The 20,461-nt window shown below is 37.1% G+C and overlaps 1 protein-coding gene across 1 annotated transcript in view; it reads left to right on the top strand.

Moving 5' to 3' along the window:
* The first annotated feature begins 7,916 nt into the window (after positions 1-7,916).
* Positions 7,917-20,461, top strand: part of LOC125376920 (cubilin-like) — a 31,204-nt gene continuing 18,659 nt past the window's right edge. Inside the window, exons 1-13 of the mRNA XM_048389499.1 lie at positions 7,917-8,104; positions 9,800-9,878; positions 10,781-10,905; positions 12,505-12,654; positions 13,539-13,623; positions 14,213-14,340; positions 14,902-15,045; positions 15,609-15,690; positions 17,675-17,802; positions 18,336-18,476; positions 19,221-19,305; positions 19,720-19,841; positions 20,082-20,237. Coding sequence (XP_048245456.1) covers positions 12,582-12,654; positions 13,539-13,623; positions 14,213-14,340; positions 14,902-15,045; positions 15,609-15,690; positions 17,675-17,802; positions 18,336-18,476; positions 19,221-19,305; positions 19,720-19,841; positions 20,082-20,237 — 1,144 coding nt within the window. The 5' untranslated portion in view covers positions 7,917-8,104; positions 9,800-9,878; positions 10,781-10,905; positions 12,505-12,581. The remainder of the gene's footprint in view (positions 8,105-9,799; positions 9,879-10,780; positions 10,906-12,504; positions 12,655-13,538; positions 13,624-14,212; positions 14,341-14,901; positions 15,046-15,608; positions 15,691-17,674; positions 17,803-18,335; positions 18,477-19,220; positions 19,306-19,719; positions 19,842-20,081; positions 20,238-20,461) is intronic.

Below are 20,461 nucleotides of genomic sequence, written 5' to 3'. Positions count from 1 at the left end.
ATCAGGTGTAGAGCGAGGCGGGGCCTAATTTTCATTATCATAAAATATTTATTGAGGATTTAATGAATGCAGTGTGTAAACATACGGATAGATATTGGTGTGGCTATCTAGTAACAGCCTACGTCTTTAACACAGCACTTGGAACCACTAAGACTGGGAACTGTCTTCAGCAAACCAGGGAGTCTATATATAGACTCTCTCAGTGAACATATTGAGTCCGCCATCTTGGAATAGATACATGTATGTGGGTGGCGTTCTTATACATTTGCATGGGAGCTGGGTTTTGACTGAAGACCTTGTCTTTCTTACAGACCCCAGGTCATATATACAGTATTAAAACAGGCACCCGGGTTTCATATTCACACCCTACCCAGCTTTCACAGCCTATACACATCCAATTATTATTATTATTATTATTATTATTATGTAAAGATTAAAAACAAAATGCAGCAAAGAGGGTTTGGGTGATAGATGTTTTTTCGCCGGACTACCTTGCTATAGGAAGTCTTAACCAGACAATCTAGTCACACGATAAAGCATTTACTGACAATATGTTCACTTTAAATTACTTCAAATGGCGACGTTGCGGGGAATGTTTATAAAATGGTGCAAAGATCATATTTTACACTGTATGTATGTAAATCTATAACATCAACGTCTCGAGTATCTGACACACAAAAATTAAGTGAAAGGTAAAATCGTGATTAAATAAATATGAATGGATCACTGAAAATCCTGATATTTTACAGCAGGTTATACCCCTTTAATGACGATGTTACTAGACGAGCATATAAATCAACGAAAGAATACAGCAACGTCTACCCGACAACTCAATTCGCCCAAATCAGTAAGCAATTGTAAAGTTGTGTAACCCTTTTGACATTGCCTGCTGTCGGGTTTAATTTGTTCTTGCAATGAAGTAGGGAGCCCTACTATAAGTTTGAACGCAGCCTATAACAACCCTCCACAATAAATAGAGGCCTAACACACACTATCGTGTGACACCGTCTAAAATGCTTTGCAAAGATATCAAAGCGCCGACATTACACAACAACGTACAAGTTTGTTATCGTGTTCTGCAGTAAAACTGCGAATAATCAGCGGATAAGTTCGCGGATTCCTACTAAAACTATTTTGTTGTTCTGTGGTACTAATTAAAGGTTTTATGGAACTATAACACCGCGGCCATACTCTTCATACATGTAAATGTACAATCTTTACTGTAATGCTACAGTGTGAAGGAATTGATAAATTGTAATGTTTGATAAATACATGTAAACACCTGTTGGTAAAATATTCCTGCTGCAATAATCCTCTCATTAAATATTCTTTTTTTACATGAAAGTTGGAAGTAAGGAAAAGAATTTATGGATGAACAACTTCTTTATTTATTTACAATTAAGAGCGACGTTTCACTACACCTACGACGAACCTACACCGAAACGTCGCTCTTAATTGTAATTAAGAAGTTGTTCATCCATAAATTCTTATCCTTACTTTGTACTTCAACTTCTAAATGCCTGTCAAAGGAGTTATGAAAGTTGGATTTATTATTAATTTGCGTGGTGTCTCGTGTCTTGAATAAATCTACTTATATGCTCTTGCATATACTTATGCAGTGGTTTGATAAATGTCACTTGACACTGGTCGATCATATCAAATGGCATATTGTACTTTGTTCACAACACACACATGTATGGAGCGACACCCTGATAAGTGTGGCCACGCGGTTAAAGTCGACAACAATTTGAAGTGCATTACTACTACAAAACTGATTATTACATACGCATCTGCACATATGTCCTCAATTCCCGTGTAGTGTATATGAAAACCTACTATTAAATATGGGTCTTTCCGTGGGTGACACCTTGTGTTAGTAGATCCTCAAATATTAGAAGTCAAACACGTTTTTCGCATTCTGTACGGGGTATTACAATCAGACAGACGGCCATGAAGACAGCTTGTAATCGTTGGAAATTAATGTGTAATGTAATTAATTATCGTCAATGCATCCATGGTTTCCTACACCTTGACATACCCTTTTAACTGCATGTTTGGTCACGTGGCCACAATGTTATAACTGATGACTTAGCTACCTGTATTGTGATATGTTTTGATTATGCAAATACGATTTTCCCCGTTTTGCCCTGTTAGTATGATACCAGGATCAGGTTATTATACTCAGTCACACATCTCACATAACATATTTCACATATTGTCTATTAAACTGTAAACAAGGGTTAGACAAATAAACTTTGCGTTTTCTCTAGATATTGAATGCTTTTATGAATGTGTGGGGCGGTAGTTGAAGCATTATTCTGTCGCGCTAAATTGGATTTTATGTCCCATATCAGTACAATGTAAACGTGTAATCTGGTGCATCTACATGTAGACGTATTCTGTCGATATATTGCTGGCATACGTAATAACGCAGTGTTTATCCATATCATGACAATGAAACAAATCACAGCATGACACACAGTTTCTACATTATGTTTAGAATGATCAGTTCAGTGTGGCAAAAATAACACAATATACATGTATGATGTGAACAACTCTGAAGCGAAAATAACATATACTGATAAAAGTTAAATGTGCTAGTAAATATTGTCAGTTTGTGTTAATTAAAGAACCAGGTTTGCTTGTTCTGACATTTGGTATATACGTATAGTGTATACAACACACACACACACACACACACACACACACACACACACACCACACCACACCACACCACACCACACCACACCACACCACACCACACCACACCACACCACACCACACCACACACACACACACACACACACACACACACACACACACACTCACTCACTCACTCACTCACTCACTCACTCACTCACTCACTCACTCACTCACTCACTCACTCACTCACTCACTCACACTCACTCACTCACTCACTCACTCACTCACTCACTCACTCACTCACTCACTCACACACACAGAGTCACAGACACAGGCGATAACAAACTCCCACAACATGGAGAGAGGAATTTTGAGGGGCTTTCTAATGTACCACCTTACCTTGAAGCATTGTTTGGGTGCAGGGAATGCTCGAAAATGGGTGATGTGATATTCCAACGATTAATGAACACTTGAGGGAACATTGTGGCACGAATGTAATATTTTAAAGCATTAATATTTTTATTTTAAATATCTTTAAAAAAATCCCATATTCTCACAAGAAGATTATATGATGTAGGATCCAACTATATACATCCCGTCAAAAACAAATGCAAAGGTAAGTCAATTGTTCACCTGAAAAAAAACCACGGGAACACATGGTACAAGTCAGAATAGGGAATTGCATTGGACATAATGTTTGTCACTGATGCGTCAAATTTGGAATTGTCCTCCACGTCGTTACAGCGCATTCCACGAAGGTGTTCTTTCAGTTCATGAAACAGGTGGAAGTCACTTGGTGCCAGGTCTGGCGAGTAAGGAGGGTGAGGAAGCTCTCGAACCCACATTGGGTTATTTTAGACCAATCGCACGAACAAGTTGTTTGGGAGAAGTATTTGAAAAATGTATCCCATTCCTTTTTCATGGAACAGGACAATCTTGCTTGGCAACAGTATAAGTATCGATACCGAAACGTCGCTTTTTACTTCTTTAAGATTGTCCTGTTCCATGAAAAAGGAATGGGATCGGTGAACAGGTTCAACCTATTTAAACACCCCTCCCTACAAGGGACATTTAACAATTAATGAGAGTAAATTGTACATAAGATAATAGATTTAGATTAATTGTACCTACTGTTGCAAATATTATGATGATATACAAGTCACTCACAAATACATAAATGCACACATACATATATCGGTACATAAACAAACAGCATACCAGCGTATCACACATACAAACAACTATTAGATCGATGTAATCGTTTAGAAGACATATTAAGATTTTTAATCTTTTAGATTTTGCAATGAACAAATGGACAGATTGTACAATAGCAAGGTTAGTATCAGTAGATGTTGTAGCATTTCCATATAAAACTGAATCCAAGTCATATCCCTTTATATAGTAGTACATATTGTTCCGAAGATTGCAGTAGTTGCGACATGAAAAGAAGTAATGTGTAGGATCCTCATAATGATATCCACAGAAGCAGGTAGTAGAATCATGAATATGTCTATGATATTTGTGTGCATTTAAATCACTGCATCCTAATCTGAGGCTGCAATGGATAATTTGACAGAAACGGGTACCATAGTCTAAGTTAAAACTAAATATCTTAGGATTTTCTGTCGTGGTGATACATTTAGTGAAGTCATTTACAGTATATTTTGACTGAACATTTTCCAGTAATTCATTCCACATTTGCACTGTGTCGGGTAAAAATGATTTGTGATAGTTAACTGTTCTAGCATTTACAGTCTGTAGCTGTGAAGAAGTTCTTAAATTGTAACGTGCGCCCGCTGAGACATTAGGAGGCACAAGATTACATAGATATTCAGGGGCCAACTTCTTAACCATTTTGTAAAATGTTTTTAATTTATGAGATTGCCGTCTTTTGGATAAGGGTGTAAGGTTAGTTTCAGAGTATAGAGACTCGTGGTTGGTACCACGAGTAGCTCTACATATTGTTCTCAGTGCGTCAACATTTAGCCTTTCCAATACCAATATATATTCTATAACGTTTTCCTGGACAGGCGGTATTTGAAAGTTCTAAAGCAGTTAATCATTACTTTATCTACCATATTATCTATATGATTTGACCAGTAGCCATCTTGCTGTAAATTTAGCCCTAGGTGTTTGTGCGATGAGACCTCTGTTATTGGAGTATCTTTCATTTTGAGAACAGGTTTTATTCGAATTAATTCTTCTTGAAAACATTATGGTTTCAGTTTTGTGTTGATTAAACGTGACTTGCCATTTATTCGCCCATACGGATATCCTTCCTAGATCAACATTTAAATTAATCGCTGCTGTGTTAGGATCATCGACAATAATATAAAGTGACGTATCAACCAGGTCATTTATAGAGATAAAAAATAATAATGGTCCTCGGACTGATCCCTGTCGAATACCTGCCGTGATAGATTTTAACCTTGATTCTTTACCATTAATAACCACTTTTTGTATTCTGTTTGATAGATAACTGTCACACCATTTCAACAATTTTCCTCGAATTCCACATGAAGATAACTTATAAAGTAATCCTTCATGCCAAACTTTATCAAAGGCCTTGCTAATGTCACAAAACACTGCCCTTACTTCTGTTCCATTGTCTAGAGCCTTTGAAATAAATTATACAGATCTTATAATTGGTAGCTTGTGGAATCGCCTGGTATAAAGCCTGACTGGAGATTGCTCAGAATTCTGTTGTCATTGAAGAAGTTAAACACATGTTCATGGATACATTTTTCAAATACTTCTGCCAAACAACTTGTTCGTGCGATTGGTCTAAAATAACCCAGTGTGGGTTCGAAGAGCTTCCTCACCCTCCTTACTCGCCAGACCTGGACCAAGTGACTTCCACCTGTTTCATGAACTGAAAGAACACCTTCGTGGAATGCGCTGTAACGACCTGGAGGACAATTTGACGCATCAGTGACAAACATTATGTCCAATGCAATTCCTTATTCTGACTTGTACCATGTGTTCCCGTGGGTTTTTTTCAGGTGAACAATTGACTTACCTTTGCATTTGTTTTTGACGGGGTATATATAGTTGGATCCTACATCATATAACCTTCTTGTGAGAATATGGGATTTTTTTAAAGATATTTAAAATAAAAATATTAAGGCTTTAAAATATTACATTCGTGCCACAATGTTCCCTCAAGTGTTCATTAATCGTTGGAAAATCACATCACCCATTTTCGAGCATTCCCTGCACCCAAACAATGCTTCAAGGTAAGGTGGTACATTAGAAAGCCCCTCAAAATTCCTCTCTCCATGTTGTGGGAGTTTGTTATCGCCTGTGTCTGTGACTCTGTTACATGTGTGTGTGTGTGTGTGTGTGTGTGTGTGCGTGCGTGCGTGCGTGCGTGCGTGCGTGCGTGCGTGCGTGCGTGTGTGTGTGTGTGTGTGTGTGTGTGTGTGTGTTGTATACACTATACGTATATACCAAATGTCAGAACAATCAAACCTGGTTCATTAATTAACACAAACTGACAATATTTACTAGCACATTTAACTTTTATCAGTATATGTTATTTTCGCTTCAGAGTTGTTCACATCATACATGTATATTGTGTTATTTTTGCCACACTGAACTGATCATTCTAAACATAATGTAGAAACTGTGTGTCATGCTGTGTTTTGTTTCATTGTCATGACATGGATAAACACTGCGTTATTACGTATGCCAGCAATATATCGACAGAATACGTCTACATGTAGATGCACCAGATTACACGTTTACATTGTACTCATATGGGACATGAAATCCAATTTAGCGCGACAGAATAATGCTTCAACTACCGCCCCACACATTCATAAAAGCATTAAATATCTAGAGAAAACGCAAAGTTTATTTGTCTAAACCTTGTTTACAGTTTAATAGACAATATGTGAAATATGTTATGTGACATGTGTGACTGAGTATAATAACCTGATCCTGGTATCATACTAAACAGGGCAAAACTGGGAAAATCGGCAAAGATATATTTGCATAATCAAAACATATCACAATACAGGTAGCTAAGTCATCAGTTATAACATTGTGGCCACGTGACCAAACATGCAGTTAAAAGGGTATGTCAAGGTGTCGGAAACTTGGATGCACTGACGACAATTAATTACATTACACATTAATTTCCAACAATTACAAGATATTTAGCTGTCTTCATGGCCGTCTGTCTGATTGTAATACCCCGTACAGAATTCGTAAAACGTGTTTGACTTCTAATATTTGAGGTTCTACTGTTATATCACTTAGCACATGTCACCCACGGAAAGACCCATATTTAATAGTAGGTTTTCATATACACTACACGGGAATTGAGACATATGTGCAAATGCGTATGTCATAATCAGTTTTGTAGTAGTAATGCACTTCAAATTGTTATCGACTTTAACCGCGTGGCCACACTTATCAGGGCGTCGCTCCATACATGTATGTGTTGTGAACAAAGTACAATATGCCATTTGATATGATCGACCAGTGTCAAGTGACATTTATCAAACCACTACATAAGTATATGCATGAGCATATAAGTAGATTTATTCAGATACGAGACACCACGCACCATCTTTGCACCATTTTATAAACATTCCCTGCAACGTCGCCATTTGAAGTAATTTAAAGTGAACATATTGTCAGTAAATGCTTTATCGTGTGACTGGATTGTCTGGTTAAGACTTCCTATAGCAAGGTAGTCCGGCGAAAAAACCTCTATCACCCAAACCCTCTTTGCTGCATTTTGTTTTTAATCTTAAAATAATAATAATAATAATAATAATAATGGGATGTGTATAGGCTGTGAAAGCTGGGTAGGTTGTGAATATGATATCCGGGTGCCTGTTTTGATACTGTATATATGACCTGGGGTCTGTAAGAAAGACAAGGTCATCAGTCAAATTCCAGCTCCTATGCAAATGTATAAGAACGCCACCCACATATCTATTCCAAGATGGCGGACTCAATATGTTCACTGATAGAGTCTATATATAGACTCCCTGGTTTGCTGTAGACAATTCCCAGTCTTAGTGGTTCCAAGTGCCGTGTTAAAGACGTAGGCTGTCAATAGATAGCCACACCAATATCTATCCGTATGTTTACACACTGCATTCATTAAATCCTCAATAAATATTTTATGATAATGAAAATTAGGCCCCGCCTCGCTCTACACCTGATTGTACAAGCAGGATCGCGTCAGGGTACAAGGACTGGTGCAAGGCAGACATTGAACGTTATCAGCTCAGGTGTTTATGAAAAAAAAGACCTAAAGGCCTAAAGCAACACGCCTATCCCGCATTTACAAAGCGAATTTCGCAAGACGTCCTGGCTAAAAGCAAACGCGCAGCCCACTTGATACAGAATACTGCTGGACCCACACCTGTTACCATGGGCCGAGATTACTGGCGGTTCGTGTTCACCTCTATGCTGGGTTTCCTCAACCTCCCATTAACGTCAGGTAATCTCATATGTATTATCACACACACACACACACACACACACACACACACACACACACACACACACACACACACACACACACACACACACACACACACACACACACACACACACACACACACACACACACACACACACACACACACACAACTGTGCTCTCACACTCTGCAGTTTTCCCGTCCGAAATTGCCAAGCAGGTCACCCACAAGGAGGAATACGGCCCTCCCTCATTCCAGTTGTACCGTGCCTAGCACAATATGTTGTGGTGCCTCGCTGTGGCCAAACATTTTGGATTTTTTAAATTGAGTAAATTCTCTCACAACTATCGTCAATATGAAGTATTGTTACGTTCCATATTATAATGTTCACGTCCCATTCACTGAAAGTAATAATTTCAATATGAAATCAAACACATCATATTGTACAATATTCCTGCAGAAATACAACATGCGACCATTTTCCTACTGTGATGAAACCTACAACATAGATTAGTTGTTAAATACCACTGTCAAGGCGATGTTCCCCTTCGTGTACGCCCGAACGCCTTCTTACTCAAATACTTGACTGTACATATGCTTGTGACGAGTTGAAACGTTCATCCTCACACGAGCATATTGTCATGCTTATAACAGAGTCGAAATCGTTCAATGGAACCCCCTTTTGGCAATGATTGTAGAATAGTTTTGTCGCTTTTATTCCCTATGTGTGAGCAGACAAAGGTTCGGTATGCAAATTATAACAATCATCTGGTTATATTTAATGCAATGGTTTGGGATTCCTGAATGGAAGAAGGTGCAATGATGACTTGCAGTTTTTTAATATAAACATGCCACTTAGCGATATTTAACTCTGCTTATTCATTCAACTTAGATTATACTTATATGTAAATATCTCCATAAAAGCGGATGTTGCTTTTAAATATTAAATTCCTTCAATATTAAGATACTATTTTTCAAAGTATTACATACAGGAAAGGGGTAATTAATTATATGAACTAAATAACTTTACAGAAAAATAATTATTTCCCCCTTAATTACACAATCAAGTACAAAGTGATACACAACTGCAACACATAATCGAGAAATATATATTTCAAAATATTCAAACAATTTATAGTCTGACCACCTTATTGTTCCGCATAAAGAACACGGTCTGATCGGCAGCGGACATATGTATCAGTTACTGGAAATCAAAACACCTTCATGGAGGCGACGCTGACAATACGGTGATGACACCGCGATGACAAATAAACAAGTCTTTTCTACATACCATCATTATGTTTATAGCAATATATGTAATGGGGCAATATTTTATTCGGTTCGAGAGGGGATCTGTGATTAATGTTAGAGACAGGATATCTATTCGGTCACTTCTCGAAACATACAATGTTCTCTCTGAAGTGGGAGCCAAAGAAATTTCTTTTCCTCGTTGCTTAAGAGACTGTGAATATAGGTTTTTGTGATAACCTGATTTCTTATAAAAAGTAAGCTGATTTGCGCTCACTGCAGCATCATTGTCAATCAAAACGTAAAAACATGGTTGCTTTGTTCACAAGTAAAATTGTCGCATATCTAATTATCAACTTTTGGTTTACTGTTACCGGTTTTTTTACAATGTAAATGATACGTAGTCCTATGATAAGGGTATGTTATTTACATCAGCTCTTTTATCTTCTTTTGTATTTACATAACAGCTACACAATGCGGTGGGCTAACTGCAACGACTGAAAAGAAGCTCCTTACCTCAGAAGGGTATCCTATCAAATATGAACCGTAAGTATTTTTTAAATGAATCAATTTGGACATTGAATAACTATAGAATCCTAGAAAGGACATCGCCCTTTAGATCCAACAGAACCATGTTGTTTGTTATAAGGAAGACACTGTCTTGTGTTCGTGCCTTTACAATGTTACGAGACAAATACAGCTGTCTGCAAGCTTATTGAATAAGAAAATAAATAGGATATCTTCACGTCGATACGTATTTTTGGGACAATGAGATTAATCAAGGAAGTGTATGTTCATGTGGTATGGTCAAGAACCACGTTATCAATTCACAAATATACTCAACAACAAAAGAATGGGTATAAAAACAAGTGCGTTAACGGGATTCCATATGCATTGTTTAGCATTACGCAATTATTCAACATTACGAAATGCCACGCCTGTCCGAAAATGAGCGCCTGCGAGGTATTGGTATGCTTGAAGCAGGATCGAGTCAACGTGTTGTTACAAGACAATTTAACGTCCACAGAAACACCATTTTTTTATGGTAGACATGTGGAGGAGGACATTTCCAAATTTGACGTATCAATGGCCAAAAGAACGCCAAATACAATTCCCTATTCTTATGCATATCATAACACATATACTTGTAAATAGCTACAGTGTCCCTAACTAAATATCCGTTGATGAATGTGCATTTCAAATTCAGTTGCGAATTATGCGATTTTTACACTACACAGCATATGGACAATCATTTGCACCGTAGAGTAATAACTAAGCATGCAGGAAATAAAATATACATAAATGCAAAATTATTTCAGTCACACTATCTATAAGCAAATATTCAATAAATATCGACAATATGGTAATTCAAATGGGTCATGCACAAAAGTCGCCACAATATGCTTCATTGAAAAGTCTATTCCACTAACTAATAGTTACAATTTCAGTTCACAAACATGCTCGTGGACTCTTCAGGCATCTGACGCTTCCAAGAATGTAATTCTAGAAACAGTGGACATGATGATACAACCCTCAACTGGTTGTGTTGATGATTCAGTCAGCATATATGACGGTAAGATCAGTATACCCCTTGGGGATCCCGGGATCCTACAAGTAGTACGCTGGTCGTAAGAGGTGACCAAATGGATCGGGTGGTTAGGCTCGGTGTCCTCGTACCATGACGGCGTGGTTTGTGGCTCACAATATCGATTACTGGATTATCTGGTCCAGACTCGCAACTTAACAGACCACCGTCAGACAGCTGATAATTACTACACTCATCTTCTATATTATATGTCTCGTATGTATCTAAACATGAGCGTGAAGACACAATTAGTATGTGCCAGAAACTGACGTCATTACCTTTCGCTAAATTGACAAATTGACTGACAAAATTGAGCATTATGCATGAATTAAGTATTGTGTCTTTGTACCATTACCCAAGTACAGTGAATGAGTTAGCGATTGTTTATCAACAATATTACCGTCATTATACGTCGGCTTTAAACAATGATGTTTCCATCATTTTATGTGATGAATGGAAAAGTCAAAATCATGTTAACGAAGTGTTATATAACGAGGCAGTCAGTAATATAACAGCTATATTCTTGTTACATGTACAAATGTCTTTACACTACAAGCTCTAACTGTAGCGCATATACATTGTTTACAGTTCTTATATGCTCTGCAATAGAGAAATCACTCCCCGCGTGTGATTCCGAAACGACGACATAAAATTAAAGCATTTATAATAATCAATATTATAAGTATGTTTTAATTGGACATCGTCGTATATTTCAGCATTATTATTAATAAATCATTGAGTACTTAGTTCTCAATATTATTTTTTAAATTTTTATTATTGTGGTAGCTTATATTTTTGTATTCCCCTTGTGCTTCCATGTGTTATGCGTTGAAAGTAACATTATTGATTTTGAAATATGTATTACCGTATTCGACGTCATAAGCGCCCCGCTCTAATAAGCGCCCACGGCGGTATTTGCTTCGATATTGGCTAGTGAACAATCCCAACTGGCACCCCTTCCGATTGATCAATGTTCACAAGACTTAATTATTCGCGTACAATACGTACTCGTGTGTTATATGCACCCTTAATTATGGGCAATTAAATTCTAGAAATATATATCTGTCGTACATAGACATTTCAGGCTGTCAACATAAACCACGAAATTTATCTTTCAACTCTGTATTTTTAACCAAAATAATATTCTAATAATAGCCCCCTATTTCTAATTTTGAGAGCACCCTGGGCGCTTATTACGTCGAATACGGTATAAAATTTCACTACAGGTGACTTCAAATCTGCCACTAAGCTACACACGTTATGTGGAGTGGATAGCCTTGTGACAATAATGAATGAAGCGTGTTTACAAAATCGTATCGAAAGTACTTATTTTTAAATGTTCAAAAGAAGACAAACGACGACATAAAATAAAAGCATTCAATATTATAGTGATGTTTTAACTGGACATCGTCGTATATTTCAGCATTATTAAAATCATTGTTTACTAATTTCTCACTTTTATTTTCAAAATGTTAGTATGGTTGCAGCTTGTATTTATGTATTCCCCTGATACTTCCATGTGTTATGCGTTGAAAGTAACATTATTGATATTTATATATACATATTATAATTATAATTTCACTACAGGTGACTCCAACTCTAGCACTAAGCTATAGACGTTATGTGGAGACAGTCGTGTGTTTGTGACCTCATCTGGTCGGAACATGTACCTTGAATTTCGTTCCAACAGTATTCTGGAGACAAGAGGCTTCCAGTTCCGATACTACCAGGGAGACAGTATGTAACTCCAAAGTCATTATCAGCCATTAAACACACGCTTCTCAAATGTTCAGAATACCACGTCAGGTCTTATGGCAAACGTTCACCCATGGGTGCAGACAGTTAACTCTTTACGAATATATATTGCGTCGACTGTTGCGATCAACATTTGAACCCTTGAACAATATAATGTTATTGTTCATGACATGGGAATCAAGCAATGTATGATTAAAATGCCAAATTCATTGATAGGTTAATCATTACGCCAATACTTCTCTGCTCATGTAGAGAAATATAAAGATTTTTTCATAATCACAAAACCCCTTTTGGATGTAAATGAGAACTTCGGTCCCGAACAGTCTATATTTTCATTTTATCCCATTGTGATTGATTCTAAACATCAAACTCTAAATGTACCCTATTTTTCGTTGAAGCTTCAATAGTTCTGATGTTTAATATGGTTGAAAGTCCCAAACAGGCTTTCTAAGATTTTTCAAAAATCTTAATTTAAAGAAATTCACAATTTCACAATCAAATCAATTGTTCTTCATGAAGTAAAATGAATGAGGATTTTCATTAACCATAAAAGATGAAATGCAGTTTGAAAGTGAAGGAAAATTTGAACTTTGACCTTGTTTCACCTGATAACCCATCAACACGGCACCAAGATACCCGGGTCTTGACAAGTGGTTTGTTGTATGTGTACAACAGTTTGAATATTGATTACTTTTTAGTCCAAGTATTACAGTCAAGTAAATTGTTAATATCACAGTACCTGTAACAGTAGTTGTTGAATATATCTGATTTACCTTGTTTTGAATTGTAATATTGGTATCAGTAGAGTTAATATAAGGAAAGTACAAGTCTATAAATGCTTGAAGATGAATTGTCATTTTCCTCAGAGGCAACGCCATGCACGTTCACGTTCACTGCTACACGGGATGTGAAGACCTTCAACTCACCTGGCTACCCCATTGCATACTTCAAGTAGGTTGTACTGTCCGATGACCAAGCATGATTCATGCTTACTTTTATTGCAATTGTATTTATTCATACATTTACTTTGTGCCTTCAATGATATACTCGTAAATGTTCTGTAAAGTAAATTTTGTTTTCTATTTTGATAATTATATGTCACAAATTACATCCCTGTTCTGATCAATATAACCTAGCTTGATGATACGTTGCTAGGCAACAACAGGTCAAGTCAACACACACTCAGTCAACAATGATGTTTTCGCATGGTAGATAATCAATTTATCAATGAAATAACTCTTATGACGTTGTGAACTGATACCAAGGGCACACAATGTACAATCACTCAACATACATAGAATGAAAATGTGTTGGTAATGGAAATGTGTAAAACATGAACACAATTGAATAGTTAGGTATACTGAATGAGTGATTTAATGAAGTGTTACGTAGCACAACATACATTGAGTTAATTGTTTGAACATTTAAACTCACCTAACCTAACGTTGAATTATTATACTTTCGTTTAGATTCGAGCTTTGTCATGGCTTTGCAATTTGGTTAATTTATATTTCGGAATATCATGTGATTTATTTTACAGCGATGTATCCTGTGAATATTCAATTCAAGCGACCGATGCGTCAGATAGTCTGCAATTGAGGTTTACAGACGTTGATGTTCAATCATCTCAAACTTGTCGTTACGACAACATCAGCGTGGCAAATATAAGTAATGCATTCAAACATTTCCTGAACTTAACTTTTTCCTGGTACAGAACTACATGTAGTCTAACCCTCCTAATTCAGTGTAGAGATACGTGTGTCTAATTGTGTCAGGTCCCGCTGGTTACCGATTGATTCGCCCTGATTGTGATCCTTGGTTTGTCGGCACCATCGAGGTTTTTACTTGCCTTTGTCACTTGCCGCCGGTGAGAAAGGATACCTATTCGCAAAACCTGTATCATCATCACTTGACGTACAATGGATTCTGCGTTTAAGCAGATATTTCTGAAATGGGGTTCCTCGCTTGCCCCAACATACAATCCCTATGCCATTGAATAACTGAAACATTGTCAAAGTTCCAAGTGTCAACAAAGGAGACCTCATTAAAGTTGCTCATTTACTATATCAGAATATAGCACTTATGTAATATGAAACACAATCAACGCAATCTCAATACTTATGTTTGCCTGCAACGTGCAGGCAATTGCAGCTATAAATATATTAGCTGTGTAACAACTGAGACACAAAGCACACTATCCGACATATGCATAAGTCTATGTTGACTCAGTTTCAGGTGGAGATAACCCAGTTGCCACAATCTGTGGTATGCCGAACTCAACCTACCAAGGAGGAAACAACATGAAGGTCACATTCACCTCAGATGGGTCGAGGGTCAATAAAGGATTTTCAGTTGGATATCAGAGCGTCCCGAGTGAGACATTTATAATTCATTAAAGTAAATCAAAGTAATCATGTTTTTAAACGACACTTATGAGTGTTTTTATTATATATGAACATTGTGCAAAGGTCTTATCATTGTAATAACTTAAAATCATTAATTCTTATAAAACAATAGTGTTTATTCATTATGTTTCTTCTTGTTTATTTACTTGTTTTCCTTTTCTATATATTCTATTACCTGTTTCCCGTCAAGTACGTGCACTTATCCCTGCATGGCCACGTGATGTGGGATGGTCTTTGACATACATTGGAAGAAAAAGCAACATTTCCAAAATTGGAAAGAACATGTATAAAGTGACCTTTCTTACATTCCGTCAGGGAAAAACTGATCTGTGCAAACTTCCAAAAGTAAAACTTGGAAATATCACCTTTCCAAGCTTTTGAATAGGGTACTTTCGTTTAGAAATCCCTTATTTCCAAAGGAGGAAATGTATAGAAAGAGAGCTATTAATTCCAGTGATGTTGCAGGGGGTGTTAACATAGTATGTAGCGATGGAAATCTATTAGACATCTCGTTTATTTTATATCTTTCAGAGGAAGAATGTTCAATACACGTCCAGGCCACAGATATGGACACGTTTATCATGTCTCCAGGGTACCCGACTCAGTACTACAGGTAAATTTGTACAGTAACATTATTTGCTATGATCGTTTCTAGTCATGTTACCTTCTTTGTAACACATATATACAAGCGTGGGGAATAATAATTACATTTACCTTTCGTGGTTCAGTTTATAAGTGAAAGAACATATGAATATTGTTTAATGCCGCAGTCACATTAGTATTGCAGCTATGTCGCGGCGGCATGTCATTAAAGAAGTCTGGGCCAATCCAGTTAGTCCCAGAACCACCGGGCCCTTTTTAATTGACTCTCTGTTTAATGATAATAAAGCAAGTCCTTGTGATAAACAGTCTTAGATAGTGCATTGTATACATGTTAGGCTGATAAATGATAGATGAATGGATTCAAGGGTACTTACATTATTATCAAAGACAGGGACATGTGTACGCAAAAGAAAATGTGAATGAATGAATAACTTCTATTATAGACTGAATGGCCTTACATATTGCATACCTATCCCTGTACATTGAAAAACACTTGCCTAGATCAATATAGATTAATACCGATTCAATTAAAATCGTCTCTCCCTTTCAAACTTCTGTCTACACTTTAAATACAAATACCCCTGGGTTTCACAACAATTTGTGTAAACAACACAAAATCTTTAGAAAAGAGCCCATCTTTTAAAATCAATAAAACAAAAGAACATAATTCATCTCACAAAAACGAAATGATGTGCTTCAAGAGAAATCCCAAGTTGATGAATACGAACATGGTCACAGTTACTCTTGCCTTTGGTAACAGCTAAATAATAGTCTTTGTACCTTAAACTTAACGGGTTTCATAATGGTGCAGATGCTATGGTCAAGGGGAGATAATTCCCCAAGTGCATCCACATAGAAAAGGTCAGTCAGAAATACCCCTCTGTTGGGACAGGAAAAGAAATCATACGTAATCCTTTAGGGTAAGCTGCACACTTAAACTAAGTCCCACATTGCGACTATATGATACCTATTTAAGCAACAAACTTGAGGTACCGAGGGACAAAATGTATTCTGGACGGATTATATACACATAGATCAGTGGATTATTTACGCGATGGATGAAGAATAACATGGATATGTGGCGATACACCTTGATTCAATGAGTAGGATTCCAATGTTTCTATTGATATTAACGTTTATGAAGGTCATATGCTAGCTGGATAAAAGGATTGTATAGCGGATAAATGTGGTGGTATCATTTGCCTCTTCCTTGCAATGTAACTTATGTTCCATTGTGTAAATATATGACACTATGAATACACAATGCCATTTAGAAAGTGGTCAGAATTAACAAATGTCCTATTTGGGATAACACTTTCTTAGTAAAGTACCGATTCTCGTTCATTTGTTGCATTTGACCACTTTCTAAATGACATTGTGTATTCATAGCTTTCGGCCATGGGAGCCGTGCCAATTTACACTTGTCTGAGGGGTACTCAAAGTACGTGATCTAGGCTACCATTTTCATTTTTGTGGAAGTCTCGGTGGCTGAGTGGGTTAGATCACTGACTTGGTGTGCTGGCGATTAGTAGCCTCACTCTGGCAAGTGTGGGTTCCAATCCCGGACGGGACTCAACCCCCCAAAAGGACGAGAATCTGTACTTTACTAATTTTGGATTTGTTATTCCAAATTTAACATTTGTTACAATATATGACACGTTTCAATACAAGCAAGAATAAGATTTTGAACTTCATGGCGAACGATAGTCCTAGAACGTAATAGTCCAGCCAATGGGAGGTCAATATTGAGAACTAAATGAGATTCCACCATTACCTGACGTCGATTTTCATAGTTTAGGCAACGCAGTAGACACTGAGCCATATTGTGAAGCTGATTACAAACTTTACAATTTGCAGAAATGTCGGGGTATGCACCAAGACCACAATGTCCGAGACGAAGTCTTCTCTTTGATTGTTTCGAGATATTTGTAATTTATTAATAAAAAGCTCGATGCCATAGAGATATTGCGTAAATAAAAGCTTTGCTCTTCCAGCAACCTGAACTGCCGCTGGACCATCGTGGCGATGGATAACGATGCTACGGTCGAACTGGTTGCTGTCATCTCCGACACTGCCGACACTTCCCCATCTTGCAGCAGTGACAAAGTGTCTGTGGTGGACTGTACGTTTCTATGTTAATGACGTTAATGGATAATTACATTTGATAAATTTAAATTTAAAACAATATTCACGAAAATGTCACGTAGGTGGTGATATGATCATAAGAACAGTATCTATTCAACGATGTCACTCAGTGATTGGCTGGGCACTTGCCGCGTTTTCGGGATTTCGTAATCTTTGGTTAACTGTTAAAAAACAAATGCAGGAAGTATAAGGACGAGAGTAAAGAGGGATCTCGCAGTTTGATTCTTTACACACATACACATATTTATTATATACCGGATTTTATGAATGCTAAAAAGAGGAAATGTGAAATGTGTTGAAATATGGTCGAAGGTTGGCACGTGTACATGTAACATTGTCACCCCATACCTCGGCTGATGGACCGTGGGGGCATTTGGTTGAAACATTTTGGTCATGTCGAAAATTGTGACACACATATACGTGTATACACGTTAGACCGGATTTCGTGAATGAAAAAGGTCAAATGTGTGAAATGTGTTAAACAGGTTTTTATTGAATTACCATCTTCAGCTGATATGACAGAACTGGGGACATTCTGTGGAACAAACAAACCTACATATACTAGTACAGGACCAAACATGACTGTTGTCTTCACGACTGATGGCACCAATCAGGCAACAGGATTTCGTCTGAAATACAAGCAGAAACGAGGTGCGTCATGTTTCATGGAATATGTCACATTATAATAAGTTTTGTTTGTAAAAGAAATAAGGAAAGAATACGTAACACGTGCCATCACGGACACTGCATATATCCACTGTATTTCATCTGTTGAGGGATTCTTATGTATCATGTAAAAACAAGACTTGTCAATAATTTTTCACAGTGACAATTTAGAGCCCTTATGTTGATTAAGAAGCCTCAATCAGATACATTTGTAGGATGCTTTAATTTATAAGTTACAAATGTATTTATTAAAACAATTTATAAAGTAATTAAAATTCAATTCATCGTTACCTGTACATTTGGAACATGATGAAGGAGTAAGCATATACTCCGAAACGTTGTGTTCCTCACAATATATATCAATATAACTATCTTCCTGGTGTACCAATTTGTCAAATGCACGACTGGTTTCGCGTTATTATACAGAAATAGATATAATAAGATTTTTGTTTAAATGTCAGAGCTATTTTAAGTGTAAATGTAAACCAACAGAACGCAGCAGTATTGCCGATTGCCATGGATTCGAGTACAATGTTCTCCCTGCTTATGTTACTAGGTTTATCACCACCAGAGCCGTGCCCGTGTGTTTAGCCATATAGATTACATTACTGATTTCACTAAGGTTATTCCCTTTGCACGTGACGCAACCCGTGTCCTCAGTGACGTTGTACTTCGTGTTACATCTTGCGATTGACCAAATTTAATCATACCGTACTATGATGTTTGCAGCCGCACCGTCAACGTGTGGAGGGGCATTAACAGCTTCAGGTCCCGAGGAACTGCTTTCGCCAGGCTACCCAAGAGCATATTTGAGGTATGTTACAAGAGGTCAGTCAGGTATTCCTGTGTTGAATTGATCAGCAAATGCTGATAAATGAACGCTTTGGGAGATTATGTAATTTCAATTAATATTAATTCACAGGTGTTTGTTTGTGTGGGAAAGCTAGATTTAACGCCGTCTTAGCACTGGAATCGTTTTATGGTGAAGAGAAGCTCAAAATAACACGCAATTGTTTACCTCTATGGAAAACCAATGAGCAGGGGTTTGGAGCTGAAAGCTTTGAACCTCCTATCATAGTATCCCGACACGATCAAGGGACGCAACACTGCTAAACTAATTTGCATTGGTATGTTTAACCGTCGACGGGTTTTTTCTATGTCGAGACTTGTATGTGAACAAAATGAACCAGTAGAAGTTACTTGTCTCAATATGATCTTCGTGTTACAGGTCACAAACATGCACATGGACAATTACGGCCTATAATGAAAGCTTCGTCAATCTCAAGCTTGTTGACATTGATGTAGAAGTTAGTGATCAGTGTCAGCCGGATAGCCTCAAAATATATGACGGTAACCATTTGCATGACTTTGCATTCTATATACTCCAAGGCAAGAGTAACTGTAATACTTTAACATTATTTTCATTAACAATGGCTTTGCCTTAATGACTTTTTATATTATCAATGGTCTGTGTACAAGGCAAATCCCTTCATGCAGAAGTATGGAATGAACAACTCCAGTCATCGCAATATGACTTACGTACAAAACAAAAATGTAAGTTATAGGCAGGTACTTCTTAATTGTTAACAGGGGGCAATTCTACAAGTCCTCTTCTCGGAACTTGGTGTGGGCAAATGAACGGTTACAGGTTACAAAGCACAGGGAATGTGATGACTCTTGTCTTCAACACTGATGACTCCAATAACGGAAGAGGATTCAACGTCAGATATAAAAAAGACTCAACTCGTAAGTTTGTTTATTTGAAATCAATCTTAGTAAATTGTACGTATGAGTTCGACAGTTCGCCAAATGTTTACGTAGCAAACATTGTGTTCATAAACAGCAATTCGAATAATTATTACAAATTCCTATTCCAAATTAGTGTTAAAATGATACAGTTCTCTCCTTTTTGCAAATGGATAAATGTCATAGAAATTAATGTCACAGTTACTTTCTTTCAATACCGGTCA

The sequence above is a fragment of the Haliotis rufescens genome, unplaced genomic scaffold (assembly GCF_023055435.1).
Source record: "Haliotis rufescens isolate VD_foot unplaced genomic scaffold, xgHalRufe1.0.p SCAF_1, whole genome shotgun sequence".
In the NCBI taxonomy this organism is placed as follows: Eukaryota; Metazoa; Mollusca; class Gastropoda; order Lepetellida; family Haliotidae; genus Haliotis; species Haliotis rufescens.
The sequence above is the reverse complement of the archived record's forward strand: the minus strand, read 5'-3'. Positions and strand labels throughout refer to the sequence as shown.